An 18,943-nucleotide genomic window follows, 5' to 3' on the forward strand; every position below is an offset into this window, starting at 1 on the left:
ATAATGAACTTGCCCAAGTAGCTAATTACAGAAAACATTTTCCTAGCAAGTCCAAGAATGTGATTTTACTTAACAATTTCTGGACAGTCAAAAGAAGACACATGACAACACATCCGTTCACTAGAATGTCAACAGGACAAATGCAATGGTAAACTGGCTTTGCCAATGCCAAAAATTAAGAAACCTTCTTAATTCTGAAATTTCTTTAGGTGCTATAAACTTTTTTTTATTGTTATAATTTCCATAAAGTAGCGTGCACACCTTCTAGAGTATAAGTCTGAGAGTTTTGACAAATATGAACCACAACATACAGAATACTGTCAGTTTAGCCTAAAATTCCATGTCTCTTTGTAGCAACTCCCTCCTTTGCCCCCAGCCCCTGGCAACTGCTGATTTCTTTTCGGTTCCTCTAGTTTTGCCCTTCCCATATGCAAGACACCCAGTTTTAAAAAGAAATGCAATTGAAATAAAATGAAACCCCTGCCCGCTCCTTCTTATTCTCTGTTCCTTTTTGTGTCTCACCATCAGCCAGTCCTAGGTAAACCAGTTAGAAGGTAGTTGAAATTCTTACTTGTTTTTTCATCACACTTGCCTAAATTATGATTATAAGCATTTAAATAAAATATCTTTTGTAGTGTGTAGTAGCAGAATATAACATTCTAACAGGAGAAGCCTCAAGTGTTTTTCTCAAATCGGATAAGTTATACATGAAAAATTTAAAATAAACATTTCAATATAATCTGGTATCATGAGAACAACACAACCTAATAAATTGTCAACCAACCTCCATTAATGCCAGATCTTAAGTTTGTATTTCAGGGGGTCCTAGGATACTGTTCAATACCCAGATTTAAAGAGGTCTGGGTGTGTCAAAGATATAAGATGTATATTAACTGGTCTAGTCTACTGCCAAAGGCAAGCTCTTTCATATAAAACAGAAGGGAAGAGAAGGGCAAAGGGAGCTGCATTAGAGCTTGATCATTTGTGAAACAACCATATCAACGTGGCCTGCAAGAAAATCACGAACTCTGCAGTGAGCTTTGTAGACAAGGTTTATTTTCCAGGGATAATCACCAACATATAGCTATAACACGCACACTTCTTAAGAAACCATTCTGGTTAACATTTAAATTTTAGGAAGCCTGTAGGACCTAGGCAATGCTCATCGATAGCTATTCAAAATCCTCACACAATAGAGACATTATTTGCCTCTTGAGGAAAGTACGCAGAGACCTCTCTGGCAGAGTCTTATCAAAAACAAAACAACAAAAACAAAAAATCAAATCTGACCCGCACTTCTCAACCAGGGATGATTGTGTACCCCAAGGCACATCTATCAAAGTCTGGAGACATTTCTGATTGTCATGCTGGGTGTGGAGCTCATGCTACTGGCATCTAGCATCTAGTGAGGAGTGGCCGGAGATGCTACTGAACATCCTACACTATACAGGACATCCCCCCACAACGAAGATTTATCGGGCCCAAAATGTCAGTAATGCTGGGGTTGAGAAACTTTGCTCTGTATCTAATTACCAATTTACAGGAAATACAGAAACAAATTAGACAATCCCACAGTGATGCAATCTTCAAAAGTTAAGCCATTAAGAAACTATAGGACAAATGATCTGGTTTGTTTTTAACAGAGTTTGTTTGTTTGTTTTTCTTTGGGGTGGCCTGGGGGACTTGAGAAAAGAAGCAGAGAATAAGACAAGGGGAAATTTATAGATTAAAGGAGACATACAAGATGGAACAATTAAGTATTGCAAAATATAGGCTTATTTCAGTCCTGATTTGAACAAATAAACTATAAAACCATTTTGAGGCAATCTAAGGAATTTGAACACTACCTGATGAATGATAAGGATGACTACTAAAAAATTTAGGTGAGCTATTGGTATTAGGACTATGGCAAAAAGAAAATCGGTCAGGCACAGAGGCTCACCCCTGTAATCTCAGCATTTTGGGAGGATAAGGTGGGCAGATCATCTGAGGTCAGGAGTTCAAGACCAACCTGGCCAACATGGCAACACCCCATCTCTACTAAAAATATAAAAATTAGGCAAGCGTGGGGGTTCATGCCTGTAATCCCAGCTACTAAGGAGGCTGAGGCAGGAGAATAGGTTGAACCTGGGAAGTGGAGGTTACAGTGAGCCAAGATGGCACCACTGCACTCCAGTCTGGATGAAAGAATGAAACTCCATCTCAAAAATAATAATAATAATAAATTTAAAAAGGAAAATCCCTCTCTTTTGAAGATACGAGCTAAAATATTTGCAGCAGAAATTATATAATAACTAAGATTTGGCTTAAAATAATCAAAGAGGCTGGGCGTGGTGGCTCACGCCTGTAATCCCAGCACTTTGGGAGGCTGAGGCGGGTGGATCACCTGAGGTTGGGAGTTCAAGACCAGCCTGACCAACATGGAGAAACCCGGTCTATACTAAAAATACAAAATTAGCCGGGTGCGGTGGTGCATGCCTGTAATCCCAGCTACTCGGGAGCTGAGGCAGGAGAATCGCTTGAACCCGGGAGGCAGAGGTTGCAGTGAGCCGGTATCATGCCACTGCACTCCAGCCCGGGCAACAAGGGTGAAACTCCGTCTCAAAAAAAGAAAGGGAGAGCCAAGATTGGTCATGAGTTGAGAACTGTTAAGTTGTATTATCACTTCTTGAGAACTTATTGCATTAATCTGCTTTTTTTTTTTGAGACGGAGTCTCACTCTGTCGCCCAGGCTGGAGTGCAGTGGCACAATCTCGGCTCACTGCAAGCCCCGCCTTCCAGGTTCATGCCATTCTCCTGCCTCAGCCTCCTGAGCAGCTGGGACTACAGGCCCCGCCACCACGCCTGGCTAATTTTTTTTGTATTTTTAGTAGAGGCGGGGCTTCACCATGTTAGCCAGGATGGTCTCGATCTCCTGACCCCATGATCTGCCCTCCTCAGCCTTCCAGAATGCTAGGATTACAGGCGTGAGCCACCGTGCCCGACCGCTTTTGTATTTTTCAAAATCGAGACAGGAAATAGTATTTAAAAAGAGGCAATCATTACAACTCATTGAAATTAAGCAAATTCTACATATTCCCCCATAAAAAAGCGGTATTAATCTAAAACCCATGAGGCCACATCAATCTAAGCAAGTTTCCACTTTATCCAAACCAAAGAACTTTTCATTCCTTACCATATTGAAGCCAGCTGAGCCTGTGGTAAACTTGATTGCATAAGAATAGTTCTTGCTTGGGGACCTAAACAGGAACCGGGGAAAGGACATACAGATGAGCCAGCAAATACTCACTGTACAGGAGGACCAGGGTTCTGTGTATATGGACTACTCCATGACCTCATGCAATCACAATGCTTTAAATAACATTTGCTACTACTGCAGGGGCTTTGTAAAAAGGAAATTAAACTCCAATGAAAAAGGGGAGAAACACACAGCACAGCATCTGACACATAATAAATTTTTGTTAAATGGATGTTTGATAAAGAATGACCATGTGAAAGATTTAGAGTTTCAAAATATAACCTGACCTTTTGTCCACATGACCATCTTTATTTGTACCGGGCTTTATTTACAAAGCTGAAACTTATTCTCTTTAAGTTTAACATCTTTTGCCACTGCTACCACCTGCTGCCTCCACCCTGCTCAACCTCAGGCAAATTCAGGGAAATTTCAGAGAATCTTAGAGGAGGAAGGGACCTTGGAGAGATCTCCGGGAAACTGTTTCACTAAACAGACTTAAAAAGAAAAAAAAAAAAAAAAAAGTTGCAGGAAGGGCTGACAGCCAGTATTAAAACACATTTCCAGCCTGCCGTGGTCGCTCACGCCTGTAATCCCAGCATTTTGGGAGGCTGAGGCAGGCAGATGGCTTGAGCTCAGGAGTTCGAGACCAGATGGCAAAACCCCATCTCCACCAAAAGTGCAAAAAATTAGCTGGGTGTGGTGGCATGAGCCTGTGGTCGCAGTTACTCGGGAGGTTGAAGTAGGAGGATCGCTTGAGCCCCAGAGGCAGAGGCTGCAGTGAGCCAAGATTACGCCACTGCACTCCATCCTGGGTAACACAGTGAGACACTGTCTCAATTAAAAAAACCAAACAAATCACATTTTCTATGTTAGCCAAGAAAAACAAAAAAACAAAAAACAAAAAAAAAAGAATTATTCCTGGAATTTCAACTCTTTTCTCAAAATGAGCTCTCATTTCTTAAAATAATCATAAACATCTTCACTTTTGGTATGAAAGTGGCCTTAGACATCAGACAAAAGCACAGTAGGAGACTGTTTAAATAAACGAGGGTCAGCGAGGGAGAAATAAACATGTCTTCCTTTCCAGCACTGCCCCTCAAGGTGTGGTCCCAGGAAGACTGATGGACAGAGGAATGGAAGGCTGTGGCAATTCTGTTGCGAAGATTCTGGTATATATGCTTTGCTTTTCGCTATTATTTCATTCTTCAAACGCCACCTCATCAAAACCCACAAAACTGGATGTGTTTTTGCTTGGCCAGCAGTAGAGGTCAGGGAACCAAGGAGCTTAGGCTCTAGTCCTGGCTTAGTCTAGACTTTGCTGAGTGACTGGGAGAGGTAGTCTGGACCCTAGTTTGCTCATTTCAGATAAACCGGTCTATGATCCACTGGGGCAGTGAGCTTAGCATCACATTAGCACATGAAAGGTGCTCTAATGGCAGGTAACATTACTGACAAGAGTTCAACTTTTATTTACATATAAAATCCTGACAGAAAAGCACACATATGGATACATGTGGATATATACACGTGCACATGTACACAGCTGAATTGATTTTCCAAAGTGAAAATATTCAAACACTATGGAGGTCATGAAAGAGAGTATAATCGTACCCCAGATGCCCCTCTTTGTCTCTCTTTTAGTATCACCTACCACCAAGGTAGCCTAACTTCTACCCACTGTCTGTCCGCTGTTCCACCTGGCTTATTTTGCTCCGAGTTGTAGAACATTAATCCTCACTGCTATGTAGTGTATCATTGTGTCATTATATCCCAATTTCTTGTCCATTCTACTGTTTTCTTTTCTTTTTTTGAGATGGAGTCTCGCTCTGTCACCCAGGCTGGAGTGCAGTGGTGCCATCTTGGCTCCCTGCAACCTCCACTACCTGGGTTCAAGTGATTCTCCTGCCCTCAGCCTCCTGAGTAGCTGGGACTACAGGCATGCGCCACCAAGCCTAGCTAATTTTGTATTTTTTTTTAAATAGAGATGGGGTTTCCCCATGTTGGCCAAGCTGGTCTCAAACTCCTGACCTCAAGTGATCCGCCCACCTCAGCCTCCCAAAGTGCTGGGATTCCAGGTATGAGCCACTGTGCCCAGCCTGTCCATTCTATTGCTGATAGGCATTCAGGTAGTTTTCAATTAGGGCTACTATTAATAGTGAGCATTCTAACTTTTGGTGAATATATGAACACATTCCTGCTGGGTATGTGTGGGTATATGAGCATGTGTGTGTTTTGGGAGCATCTAAGAATAAAAAATCTACTGAATTCATGTGAAGATTCTAAAGGACTGTGGTACAATGGAATAAGCAAAGTTCAGGCATCACTTTCTTTAGTCTGTAACACTGCACCTAGAATGTTGGTAACAAAGTGGAATTAACAAAACTTTAGTGGATGATTTAATTTACACTTGCAAAAACAGCCCTTACTCTGGAACGATATAAAAGGAAGTTAAATATTTTATCTATTACACATAAAAAGCCTAACAATAAATGTGAAGAACTAGCTCTAAACCTGGATATCAGGAGACTTGGATTCTAGTCCTGACTCCCTAATGGCATGTGGCATTAACAAAACTACTTTAATTCTAAAATGAAGTTTTTCCATCTGTGAAATGAGGAAAATAATCTATAACAGAGATTGGTAAAGTATAGCCCTTAAGCCAGCTCTGGCCCACAGCCTGTTTTCGTAAGCAAAGTTTTATTAAAACAGCCATATCCACTGATTTAAGCACGACATATGGCTGCTATTATGCTACAATGGCAAAGTTACGTAGTTGCAGCAGAGAACATATGACCTATGAGCCTAATATTGTGCTATTCTTTACAGAAAATGTTTGCTGATCCCCACACTAGAAGATCACAATTATCTCTTGTAATTCTACTATTTGTCTATATATGTCCTAAATTGATGTTGCAGAACATTAGAAATAGACCAGCAACAGCTAAGATAGCATCTTAGCACATTTGGACAACACACAGTTAAGCTTTGAGCGCACAGAACTCTTCTGTTGAAACCTAGGTACATAAAGGGATATCGGTTTTGGAGTACTGGCTTATAAGGAAACATTGGAATAAAACCAGAAATCCCAAGCACACAAACCCCACTTCTGGCACCCATGTTTGGGCAGGGAAGTATGGCTAGAAAGGAGAGAGCAACTACATGAAACGAGCTTTATTTGAAATAATGACTAAGACTTTAGCTTTTCTAATTAACAGATGAATTACCAAATAGCATATTCATTGTTTCAGAATGCAAGAATAAAATACCTCTTTGAGAAGAGGGGCTAGCAGTAACAGGAATACCAGAGTTCTAGAGCTTCTTACATAACCTTAATTAAAGAATGATCCCTCTCTATAAGGCTGTCTCTTTTAAGGGCATGCAACAGTATACACATCAAGCCGTGAAGGAAGAACATGGTGTACAACAGGACGTATCGGCAAAATCAACCCAGGTAATCAGTGGGCTAAATAGTGCCACTGCTAAAGCCAGGCACTGTGGCTCACGCCTATAATCCGACCACTTTGGGAGGCAGAGGTAGGCAGATCGCTTAAGCTCAGGAGTTTGAGACCAGCCTGGGGAACATGGCAAAACCCAGTTTCTACAAAAAGTACAAAAAATTAGCTGGGTATAGTGGCGCATGCCTGAAGTCCCAGCTACTGGGGGGCTGAGGCGGGAGGATCCCCTGAGCCTGGGAAATCAAGGCAGCAGTGAACTGTGATCATGTCACTGTACTCCAGCCTGGGTGCCTGTAATCCCAGCACTTCGGGAGGACAAGGTGGTAGGATTGCTTGAGGTCAGGAGTTCAAAATCAGCCTGGACAACAAAGCAAGATCCCACCTCTAAAGAAAAATTTTAAACAAATTCAATTTCTATTGTTTATTCCCATTTTAAAATTTACTGTAATAAATTATTCTACTTGACATGACTATACAAAGGTCTGGTTCAAAAGTAAAATTCCCACCTTAAATTCTTGCTGGATCAAAGTAGCAATAAGTACGCAGATAAACAATATCAAAATCTGCCTTCTTCCCAGTATATTTCAAATTTTACTTTCTGCCTCAGGTATTTAAAAGTTCTAAATGTTCAAGTGCCTGGGTCATTATATTTGGAATGTAGATACTGCATTTCATTCATAAAACACAAATCCTACCAAGAAAGAGAGAATTTCTCAATCAATGTCTCAATTGAATACTATTTTAATCAACTCAAAGCAAACACCAACAACGTTTTCAAGAAATATTTTTGGATTAATTGGCAATGTAGTTCTGGGTTTGTATGGAGCGCTGGTGTCAAACCACCATGTAAAACAGTACTTAAAAATATGCTATTAAATATACCTTCAGTGGGCTGGGTGCGGTGGCTCATGCCCATAATCCCAGCCTAGTTTATGCAGGCTCTGTTTTTTTTTTTTTTTTTTTTGAGTTGTAGCTTCACTCTTGTTGCCCAGCCCGGAGTGTAATGGTGCGATCTCAGCCCACTGCAATCTCCACTTCCTGGGTTCAAGTGAGTCTCCTGCCTCAGCTTCCCAAGTAGCTGGGATTACAGACATGTACCACCACTTTGGGGGGCTGAGGTAGGTAGATCACCTGAGGTCAGAAGTTTGAGACCTGCCTGATCAACATGGTGAAACTCTGTTTCTACTAAAAATATAAAATTAGCCAGGCTAATTTTAAATTATTAAATTATATATACAACTTGAAACAGCGACTCGGTCTATTGTGTTTATCCATGATTCTGGAAAAATAATTATTTTGAGGGAAATGTTTATGATCTTAAAAATGGAAAATACCCATGGCCAAAAAAAAAAAAAAAAAAGAGTGATAATAAAATGAATAAAATATGAAAGTTAGATATGATTATCTAGAGAAGTTCTTAGTTTACTATCATTGAGGAACTTTACCAGGCTGTTCCTTATGGATAAGGAGGGAGTGCAAGGGCGCGATCTTGGGTCACCGCAACCCCCGCCTCCCGGGTTCAAGCAAGTCTCCTGCTTCAGTAGCTGGGATTAGAGGTGCCCACCACTACGCCCAGCTAATTTTTGTATTTTTAGTAGAGACCATGTTGGCCAGGCTGGTCTCGAACTCCTGACCTCAGGTGATCCACCTGCCTCGGCCTCCCAAAGTGCTGAGACTGGGATTATAGGCATGAGCCACAGCGCCCAGCCTTCTTTACAACTTTCTAACAAGTATTTAACCCTTCATGAGAAAAATTCTGAACGGTATGTTAAAATTCCTGTCTATCCTTCTGATGTAGATAACAGAATCATTCTTCTTTTAAAAAAATCCTTTGAGATCACCTAAGTTAACTCTGGCCTTTTATATTACTAGACAAAGAAATATCCAAAGTGGTGAGCCCTATCTGGGCAGTGACAGAGCCATGTTCCCAACTCCCTGCTTTCACCCTGCCTGCTGCCTCCAACTCTAACCTAGTGAACAGACAGCTTCAAGTTCATCAAGTTCAAAGCTGGACTTCAGAAGCTGAAGATAGTTTTTGTTCAAAGAAGTGTTTCTTTGCTAGTGCCTTGATTTGCATATCAGTGGTTTGCAGTGTACAGGAGTATCCCTGGTCTATGTTCCATTTTACCACGAAGCAATGGGGCATGAGAGAATGATATAACTACATAAAGAGTTATCAGTGGATAAGAACACGAGATAACAGAGACAATGAAAACACGGCTAACAAATAAGCACATAGACATTTGGAAAATATCCATGACCCAATATCTAGAAACAGTTTGCGTTGAAAACAAAGATCATATTTCACTAATTTTTATTTGTAAATACCTGTTAAGTGTCCACTCATAGTTTTGTCATGACTATTGAATAATTGCCTGTATTTCAGTCTTGATGACTGAGGAACAGCCCATTCTGCCACTGGTGGGACACTGTGGGGAAAAGAAAAAGGAAAGAGGGTTATCCATAAGGAACAGCCTGGTAAAGTTCCTCAATGACAGTAAACTAGGAACTTCTCTAGATAATCATATCTAACTTTCATATTTTATTCATTTTATTATCACTATTTTTTTTTTTTGCCATGGGTATTTCCAATTTTTAAGATCATAAACATTTCCCTCAAAATAATTATTTTTCCAGAATCATGGATAAACACAATACACTTAGTGGCTGTTTCAAGTTCTATATATAATTTAATAATTTAAAGGTTCTATAAAAGTATGAAAAACCTCTTGTAACTGAGGTAATACAGTAATATCCAGGCTATTCTAATTTCGAAAACACTTCGTTTTTGGTTAAAAAGCAATGCTAAAAGCAAACCAGTAACTGCCTTTAAAGGTACTAATTCTCCAAAAATGTTTTAACTTTCTATACACGAATATACAGGACCCATTTCTTAACGAAGTGAAATTACTCCATTCTGTAAGTTTAAATCCAGACCCAATGGACGGTTTCCCATAGAGAGAGAGAACAGAACATTTCCAGGGTCATGACACATAAGCAGAGTGGGAATGGAGACAACTTCACTTCCTTGACCACAATCCAATACTGATCTCTCCTTGACAACGTGCCACAATCCTGACCTGGCCCAAGGACACATCTGTCAGTAGTTCAGCTGGGTCTATACTTCCTTAGTGATTAGTTCCTCAGATGCCACTGTCCACACAAATATCACACTGGTACCAATGGCCTGTTAAGCTTCGACATCTAAATGAAACCCAATGGCTGAGCTCAGACAGTAAAAATGGCATTCCCCTTCCAGGACAGATTATAACGAATGCTCTGTTTGCAATTTCATTTCAACAAAGAAATCTATTTCAAACATGTAAAAGCAAAATCTTACTGAAATATTGAACTTTTTAATCATCATTTCCATGTGTCACCTATGCACTTATACCTATTATACACAGTTCAAGTATAGGAAATAGCTCCCAAACACTGGAGAAGTACTTATATGAATTCACCTTTTTCAATTTTTATGAATTTCTTAATAAAAAACACTTACCACGATCTACTCTGCTGTAGGTACTTCAGCATCAACTTTCTCATGTTAAACTAACTAGTATTTTGCTGATTCCAACTCCTGCCTATTTGTCAAGAAGCTAACTATCTAGTTCCTACATGCCAGGAATGCTGGGTGTTACACACAGAAGTTGTCCCAGATTACACTTATCACATCAGAGTTTTCTGCCAAATTCCTGAGAATTTAAATAGACTAAAAACTCATTAAGATGTACCCAAAAGTTCAATACTGCATTGCAAAAATTGGCTAGAAATTTAAGTTATTAACAAGGTGACAATTAACATTTAAAAAAAGTTGTTTTAACAGCACTAATGTTTGCTAATACTGATAGTTTATTCATTCTAATGTCACAAATCAATAAGGCAGGTTTCAAAATCATTTCTGCAAAGTCATAATAAACTCCAAACTTCAGCATGGTAAAGGATAATTTTTTTTTTTTTTTTTTTTTAAGAAAGAATCTGGCCGTGTCGCCCAGGCTGGAGTGCAATGCTGTGATCTCGGCTCACTGCAACCTCCACCTCCTGGGTTCAAGCAATTCTCCTGCCTCAGCCTCCCAAGTAGCTGGGATTACAGGCGCCCGCCACCACGCCCAGCTAATTTTTGTATTTTTAGTAGAGATGGGGTTTCACCATGTTGGCCAGGCTGGTTTCAAACTCCTGACCTCATGATCTGCCCACTTCGGCCTCCCAAAGTCCTGGGATTACACCTGTATCCTACAATTAAATGAAGTTTTTTAGAGAAAACTTGCATAGTTAAGAACACACGCCTTAAAATCAGACATAACTCAGTTTGACTCAGCTCTGTCACTTCTGAGTTATGTTCTGTTGAGCGAGTTATATAATGTCTCTGAGCTTGTCCCTCATCTATAACGGAGAGTAACAGAATCATCTCATGGGGAAGAATGAGTTAATGTATATAAAGCTTTTGGCACAGTGCTTTTCAGTTTATGGATTTTCTTTAAATCATTTTTAAAAGTAATGAAGGCATCACTGAATTATATTCAACATGCTTTTCTCTTGAAAGTGGGAAAATGACTTGATTCACTTAACAATTTCCAGCTAGGATGACACAAGACAGGATAACTTCTAAAAGCTTTTTTTTTTTTAAGGCAGGGTTAGGGTCTTGCTCCGCCATCACCCAGGCAAGAGTGCAGTGGCACTATCACAGCTTACTGCAGCGTCAATCTTCCTGGCTCCAGCCATCCTCCCATCTAATTTTAAAATGTTTGTATTAACAAGGTCTCCCCATGCTGCCCAAGCTGGTCTCAAACTCATGGGCTCAAGCGATCCTCCTGCCTCAGCCTCTCAGAGTGCTGGGATTACAGGCGTGAGCCATCACACCCGGCCCAAGTTTTGAGATGGCTTAAAAGAGACTTAATTTCTCATCTTAGTGTAGCAGTATGCAAGGGTAAAACATAGGAGTAAAATAAAATAAAAATATGAAAGGTAATAATTGAAACCAAGGTTGACCAAAACATAAGCAATAATTGAGCCATATATTTGATTAATGTGAATTGTCCACAATCTGGATAATTTATTTCATAATAAATGGTCTTTAATAGGATGTTACTAACTACCCATATGAACTCTGTAAGATTATCTGAGATAGAATTAAAAATAAGGCCAACTATAACTCCAATCTTCATATAAAAATTTTATACATAAATTGGTAAATCATAAACACATAAAATAGTCCATGTGCTTTTTTCCCTTATATGCAGAATTTTATCTTACTGTTTTTAAACATTTTTTTACTATCCATTTATCCTCTTTAAAAAAAAAAATACACAAAGCCTTTAAGGAAATGTTACGTCCTTGATTTCTGTCATCTCCACAACAAATTAATGAGAAAAACTAGTGACACCATCCAGAAATTAAGAAAATTATTATTAGCACTCTACAAAAGCCTGCAAAAAAAGACAACAAAAAGAATATAGATGATTCATGGTCAAATTTATACTTTAATCAGGTAACGGCTTTAACCACACTTCCCATTTAAAAACAAGAAAAACTTACCTGGCCACGTCAAATGACTGTGCCTTTTGTAATTTAGTGTTTAGTTGTGACCCTGGACCAGATCTACTAAAGGAAGAACTCTTTGGCAATGTGGCGGCTGTAAAAATAAATGTTGAATAATTTTAATTCTACAAAGATAAGAAACTTGCCCCAATTTACAAAAATTAAAATGCACAGTCAACAAAATCTGAGGCAGAAATAATTCCCCCTTTCTTGCCAGCCTAGAGCAAAAAGAGCTTTTCGTTCCTCACTCTCTGTCCTCCTGCCAAAAAGGTTTCTAGATTTACTTGTTCTACTGAAAATCACCTTACTATGTAGTAATACTGATTTCCATAAAATTTTACTCTTCATTAAACATTTAGTATCACCTTTTATAGGACCTATTCCAATAGTTAAAGAGATAACAGCTTAAATATATAAAATGGTATTTTCTTCCCTGCACTGAAGGAGCTGAAGTATTAGTTCCAGATGTAAGAGCCAAGAAGCCACAAACTGTAGTCTTGGCCCGATAACATGTGATGCTAGGGAAGGTCAGCTTTTGTGTCTGATTATCACTGGGGTTGGTTAGTTGTGTGTCAGAAAAAAAAACCACTCTGTGTCTCAGCCACATTCCCTCACCCTTGCCTGATGGCAAATGACTGGCAACTTCTGCCATTAGCCACAAAAGAATAGAAGACTCAGAGTGTGTGGATTTGCTTATACTCCTGGAAAAACAACTGCACACACTTTCTGGGCTACCATCATGTCCACAGTCATGGTCATACATGCAAGATGAACTACATGTGACAAGAAAAAAATCTAAAAAAAGGAGGTACATTTAGCTTATTTGGCCATAACTTAAAGACATATCCTGACATATATAACAAATTCAGGGGGCCACAGGCACAGAAACGTTTCAAGTATGATGCTAAAACCCATGTCGTCAACACTGAATTTACTTAGATGTAGTCAAAGTACTTTAAAAATAATACTTTCCATATTGATATGAATTCATTAAGATGTTAGACCAAGGCTATCTACATCTATAGTTTTATACTTTATTTTAACTAAAGACTTAATAAAGTCTCAAAGTGGAATTAATTAAACCAGAAACTTTGAAATCCTTTCCTTCAATTAAGCAGGCATGTAATACCATGAAATAGTATAAACTGTTCTTTTTTATTCTTTACCATCATCCCCAACATAATTCTATTCCTAGGGGATTGGCTTGCTTATTAGCAATTCATAGTAGCTAAAGAAAAGTAGTAACTGATATATAAAAATAGAAAATGTTCAAATACAGATCAACTTCGATTGCTCTTCTCAGCCCTTGAAAGAAAATTACATTTGTGGCTTTCACTACTAAGCTCACCTTTGCCCACAGTGGCATGCAGAAATCTGTAATTCTCTTTCACACTCTCCACACTAGCATATCCCATTTAATACAGTGGAAAAAAACGTGAAATTAAGTGAAAAAAATAAAGATATTTTCCTCTGGACTAAAACATCATTTAAATATAATTAGAGATTTTAATAATGAACAGCAAAATACCAGTAGTGAAAATTCAGCCTATGGTTTCAGCAAGTCACATACCAGGATGAGCAAATGCAGGCAGAGGTTGTATAACAGGGGGAGCCCCGTTAGCCAAGGGGGGCACAGCTGCTGTGGGAACAGAAGATACTAGGGGTGGAGACATTCCAACAACTGGAATGGATCCCATTGGCACTGGAGCAACAGCTGTAAGCGGTGGCATGCTGGCGATACCTCCCATACCTATGAAGAAAAAAAAGCCCAGCACAGTTCACATCCAATCACATTTCAACAGTGAATAATAATTAACCCAGTACTGCTTAAAGAAAATCGCTTTCCAGCTGTAATACATTCTAATTAAAATAGGGCTTCAAGTTAATCATTTTAAAGAGTAACAAAAATTATGTCAAGGATCACATCAAAAGGACTCAAGACTCAACCTGAAGACAGATCAAACAAGATGAGAATCAAAAAGTATAATAACTGCAGTGGACTTAAAGGCTCAAATATAATTAAATCCATGAGTTCAAAATTATATTTAAAAATAAACAAAATCCTAACTGGTCAAAAAAGGAGGACGCTAAGGCAATCAATTTACTACTTTGAAAACTAGTAAATAAAAGGTAGAAAAATCAAACTGCAATCTACCTTTCCTATGTTTATTATACCTCAGGGAAACCAGATATTTGATGGGGAAAGCATCTTTATTTATTTATCTGAGATGGAGTCTCACTCTGTCACCTAGGCTGGAGTGCAGTGGCGTGATCTTGGCTCACTGCAACCTCCACCTCCTGAGCGCAAGTGATTCTCCTGCCTCAGTCTCCCAAATAGCTGGATTACAGGTGCCCACCATCACGCCCGGCTATTTTTATATTTTTAGTAGAGATGGGGTTTCACCATGTTGGCCAGGATGGTCTCAAACTCCTGACCTCAGGTGATCCACCCTCCTTGGCCTCCCAAAGTGCCGGGATTACAGGCATGAGCCACTGCGCCTGGCCCCGGAAGCATCTTTATATAAAAATATTCTAACCAATAAAGAAGAAATGATAAAACAAAAATAAATGTTTCCAGCTGGGCACAGTGGCTTATACCTGTAACCTCACTACTTTGGAAGGCCAAGGCAGGAGGATCTCTTGAGGGCAGGAGTCCAAAACCAGACTGGGCAATATAGCAAAATTCCATCTCTACAAAAAATTTTAAAAATTAGCCAGGCATGGTGGTACCCGCCTGTAGTCCTAGCTATATGGAAGGCTGAGTTGGGAGGATCACTTATGCCAAAGAGGCTGAGGCTAGAGTGAGCCACAATCACACCACAGTACTCCAGCCTGGGCAATACGGTGAGATCCTTGTCTTAAAAAAAAAAAAAAAAAAAAAAAGTAAAAAGCTTCCCTTCTTTTGTATTTCTCTGTCCTAACTTTAATACCTTCTCTCATGTTGAGGAAATAAATTTTAGTGTTTAAATGCCCCCTATTGATTTTTAAAAAATATTTTTGTTTGTTTGAGACAAGATCTCGCTCTGTTGCCCAGGCTAGAGTGAAATGGCATGATCATAGCTCACCCTAGCCTTCACCTTCTGGGCTCAAGTGATTGTCCCAGCTCAGCCTCCCAACTTGCTGGATCCACAGGTGTGCATCCCTACACCCAGTTTCACACATTTTTTTTTTTTTTTTTTGGTGGGGGGTGGTAGAGATGAGGTCTTACTACATTGCCTGAGCTGGTCTCGAACTTCTGGGCTCAAGTGATCATCCTGCCTCAGCCTCTCAAAGTGCTGAAATTACCGGCGTGAGTCACCATGTCTGACCTTTACTATTTCTTAAAAGTAAATTTTCTTTTCAACCTGAGAAAGCTAACTGAAAAGAGTATTATTACATAATAATAGTAATTAAAACATTAATTTTCTTTTTTTTCTTTTATTATTAGAGATAAGGTCTCACTCTTACCCAGGCTGAAGTACAGTCATGTGATCACAGCTCACTGTGACCTTAAACTCCTGGGCACAAGGGATTCTTTTGCCTCAGCTTCCCAAGTAGCTGGGACTACAGACACGCACCACCAAATGCAGCTCATTTTTTATTTTTTGTAGAAACAGGGTCATGCTATGATACTCAGTCTGGTCTCAAACTCCTGGCCTCAAGCCTCTCACAGTGCTAAGATTACAGGGGTGGGCCACTGTATCCATCCAAAAGTAATTTTCTATGTGCTTGTTGTAGGGATTAAAATCTCCAAATTAATTTATCATACTCAACTTCTAATGGCAGAATATAGAAACTTTACACAAATATAGCTCAATTCCCTTTCTCTTCTTCTGTGCTATTACTGTCACATACATTATAATCTTATATGTTATAAGCCCAATAACAGAGTTATAATTATTACTTTATACAATCTTACATCTTTTAAACTTGAGAGAAAAGAAGAAAAATAGATTTATATGGTCTTTTAAATTAACCTACATATTTATCATTTCTGATGCTCTTCATTTCTTTCCATATATTACAGTTACCACCTTTTGTCATTTCATTTCATCCTGAAAGTCTTCCTTCAGTATTCCTTCTAAGGTGGGTCTACTAGTAATGAATTCTCTCAGTTTTTGTTTATTTGAAAAGGTCATTATTTCACCTACATTTTTAAATGACAGTTTTGCTGAATATAGAATTTTGGGTTGAATTTTTTCTTGCAGCATTTTGAAAATTCCACTGCCTTCTAACCTCCATTGTTTTCAATTACAAGTCTGCTGTTATTTGTATCTATGCTCCCCTATCCATGATGAGTTTCTCTTACTGCTTTCAAGGTTTTATCTCTGTGTTTGGCTTTTGTAGTTTAACTATGATGTGTCTGGGTGTAGATCTCTTTGTATTTACCCTACTTGAGTTGTGTTGAACTTTTGATTGTGTAGACTATTGCTTTTCACCAAATGTGGCAAGTGTTTGGCTTTTATTCTTCAAATATTTTTTCTGTACCTTTCTGTCATGATCCTCCTTCTAAGACTCCCATGACACACATATTGGTAAACTTGGTCTTGTTCCATAAACCTCTGAAACTTTGTTATTTTTTTTCAATCTTTTTGTTCCATATTCTTCAGACTGAATAATTTCTATTGATTAATCTTCAACTTCGCTGACTCTGTCTTCTGCTATATTGAATCTGCTATTGAGATCCTGTGGTAAATTTGTCATTTTAGTTGCTGAACTTTTCAGGTTTTGTTTTTGTTTTGAGACAAGGCCTCACTCTGTTGCCCAGGCTGGAGCACAGTGGCATGATCTTGGCTCACTGCAGCCTCCTGGGTTCAAGTGATTCTCCTGCCTCAGGCTCCCGAGTAGCTGGGATTACAGGCATCTGCCACCACACCCAGCTAATTTTTGCGTTTTTAGTAGAGACGAGGTTTTGTCATGTTGGCCGGGCTGGCCTCCAACTTCTAACCTCAGGTGATCCGTCACCTCAGCCTCCCAAAGAACTGGGATTACAGCCGTGAGCCACGGCACCCAGCCTTAGTTTTTCCTATTTTGTGATGGAGTTTCACTCCTGTTGCCCAGGCTGGAGTATAATGGAGTATAATGGCACAATCTCGTCTCACTGTAACCTCTGCCTCCTGGCTTCAAGGGATTCTCCTGCTTCAGCCTCCCAAGTAGCTGGGAGCCACCACGTCCAGCTAATTTTTTGTATTTTCAGCAGAGACAGGGTTTCATCATGTTGGCCAGGCGGGTCTCAAACTCTACCTCACGTGATCCACCAGCCTCGGCCTCCCAAAGTGCTGGGATTACAGGTGCGAGCCACTGTGGCGGGCTGGTTATTGAACTTTTCACGTCAGTTTGTCATATTTTTCTAGAATTTCAATTTTCCTCTTTTTTGTAATTTCTATTGTTTTTTGGAGAGTGTCTGTTGATTCATTTCCATGCTTTTCTTTAGTTCTTCAGTTCTTTGAGCGTAATTGCTGATTTGAAGCCTTTGTCTGCTAAATGAATCCAACAGCTGGATCAGAGACAGTTCCTACTGACTGCTTCTTTTCTTGAGGGTGAGACAATACTTTCCTGTTATTTTTTTAATGTCTCAAATTTAGGTGAAAATGGACATTCAGATAATACATTGTAGCTACTCTGGCTCTGATTTTCCCCCTGAAGGTTGTTGTTTCTATCTTTATTTAGTAACTGGCATAGGCTAATTCAGAAAAATCTATCTTCCCGTGTTGTGCAGCCCCTGATGGATCTGCTCAGTGGGTTTTTAAAAAATTCGTTTTTATCTTGAAGCCCGGCTTTTTAGGGATTGCACCTGCATCTTTCTAGCACATTAGTCAGCCAATGACGGGACGGAAGTTTTGCTCAAACACCTCAAGTCAGTAAGGCTTCCTTTCTCTGCCAATCTGTCAGCTCAAAAATGCATTCAAAGTTCAGACCATTTTAAAGTCTTCCCCAACTTTAACATTTTGCAGGGCCTTTCTGCATATTCTCTATATGTGCATGCAGTTTGAGGGCTAGTCAGGAGTTTGCAGCTGACTCGGGCCCGCCCTGGTCTCCACGGCACATGTGCATAGCCTCAGTCAAGAATATACTTGCCCTGGCCATGACCACAAGTTCAGGCTAATAGAGTGGCTGGTCATACCTGCTCTTCTGTGGCCAAAATTGCCATTTCCACTGACAAAGCTGCTGGGCACAGGCATGACTTCCCACTCCCAAAGCAAATAACCCCCTTCAATGACAGTAGTTGAGACTGCTGGTATTTACAAACTGCCCCTCCACGTTACCAAGTTGCAGTGTTGGGGATAGGAAATGCCCAGGAAAGAATGCCACAGACTTCTGCTTCATATCTCAAGCTCAGCAGCTTTTCAGGCATAAATGATTCTCAGATGTTATATACTTTTGGTCAATTTCCGCAGCACTGAAATGGTTATTCTGTCAATTCTGTCCTGGAGGGAAGAATTTGCTGATCTCAACTCAGGCATGGTCGGAAATTTCACTGCAGAAATGTTTTTTAGGTTTCCTTTAATCTATAGGCCCCTCTCCATCCCAGTCTGGATTTTGCTGACTGCACTCTCATGGTGCAGTTCAATATTTCCCTTATATTCTGTATTTCCTGCAAATAGGCACCTACATCCAAAGAATGGATCAGGCTGAGGATGGATCTCTTTGGCAAGACTACAGGAAGCACACAAAATGTAGCCATCTTTTTGTGATCTTGGCAGTCACTGATGCTTAATGTCTGTATTTATTC

The 18,943-nt window shown here is 39.6% G+C and overlaps 1 protein-coding gene across 16 annotated transcripts in view; it reads right to left on the minus strand.

Annotated features, from left to right (window-relative positions):
• ITSN1 (intersectin 1) overlaps positions 1-18,943 on the minus strand; it is a 247,173-nt gene that overhangs the window by 128,835 nt on the left and 99,395 nt on the right. For all 16 annotated transcript variants that reach the window (XR_012432038.1, XR_012432037.1, XM_045387760.3 and 13 more), the window contains 4 exons: positions 13,802-13,981; positions 12,229-12,325; positions 9,022-9,122; positions 3,176-3,239 (listed from right to left, as the gene is read on the minus strand). Coding sequence is in view for 14 of the 16 variants with exons in the window: in XM_045387760.3 (XP_045243695.1) it covers positions 3,176-3,239; positions 9,022-9,122; positions 12,229-12,325; positions 13,802-13,981 (442 nt within the window). In the remaining 2 variants the exon portion in view is untranslated. The remainder of the gene's footprint in view (positions 1-3,175; positions 3,240-9,021; positions 9,123-12,228; positions 12,326-13,801; positions 13,982-18,943) is intronic.

Source organism: Macaca fascicularis, chromosome 3 (assembly GCF_037993035.2).
Source record: "Macaca fascicularis isolate 582-1 chromosome 3, T2T-MFA8v1.1".
Taxonomy (NCBI): Eukaryota; Metazoa; Chordata; class Mammalia; order Primates; family Cercopithecidae; genus Macaca; species Macaca fascicularis.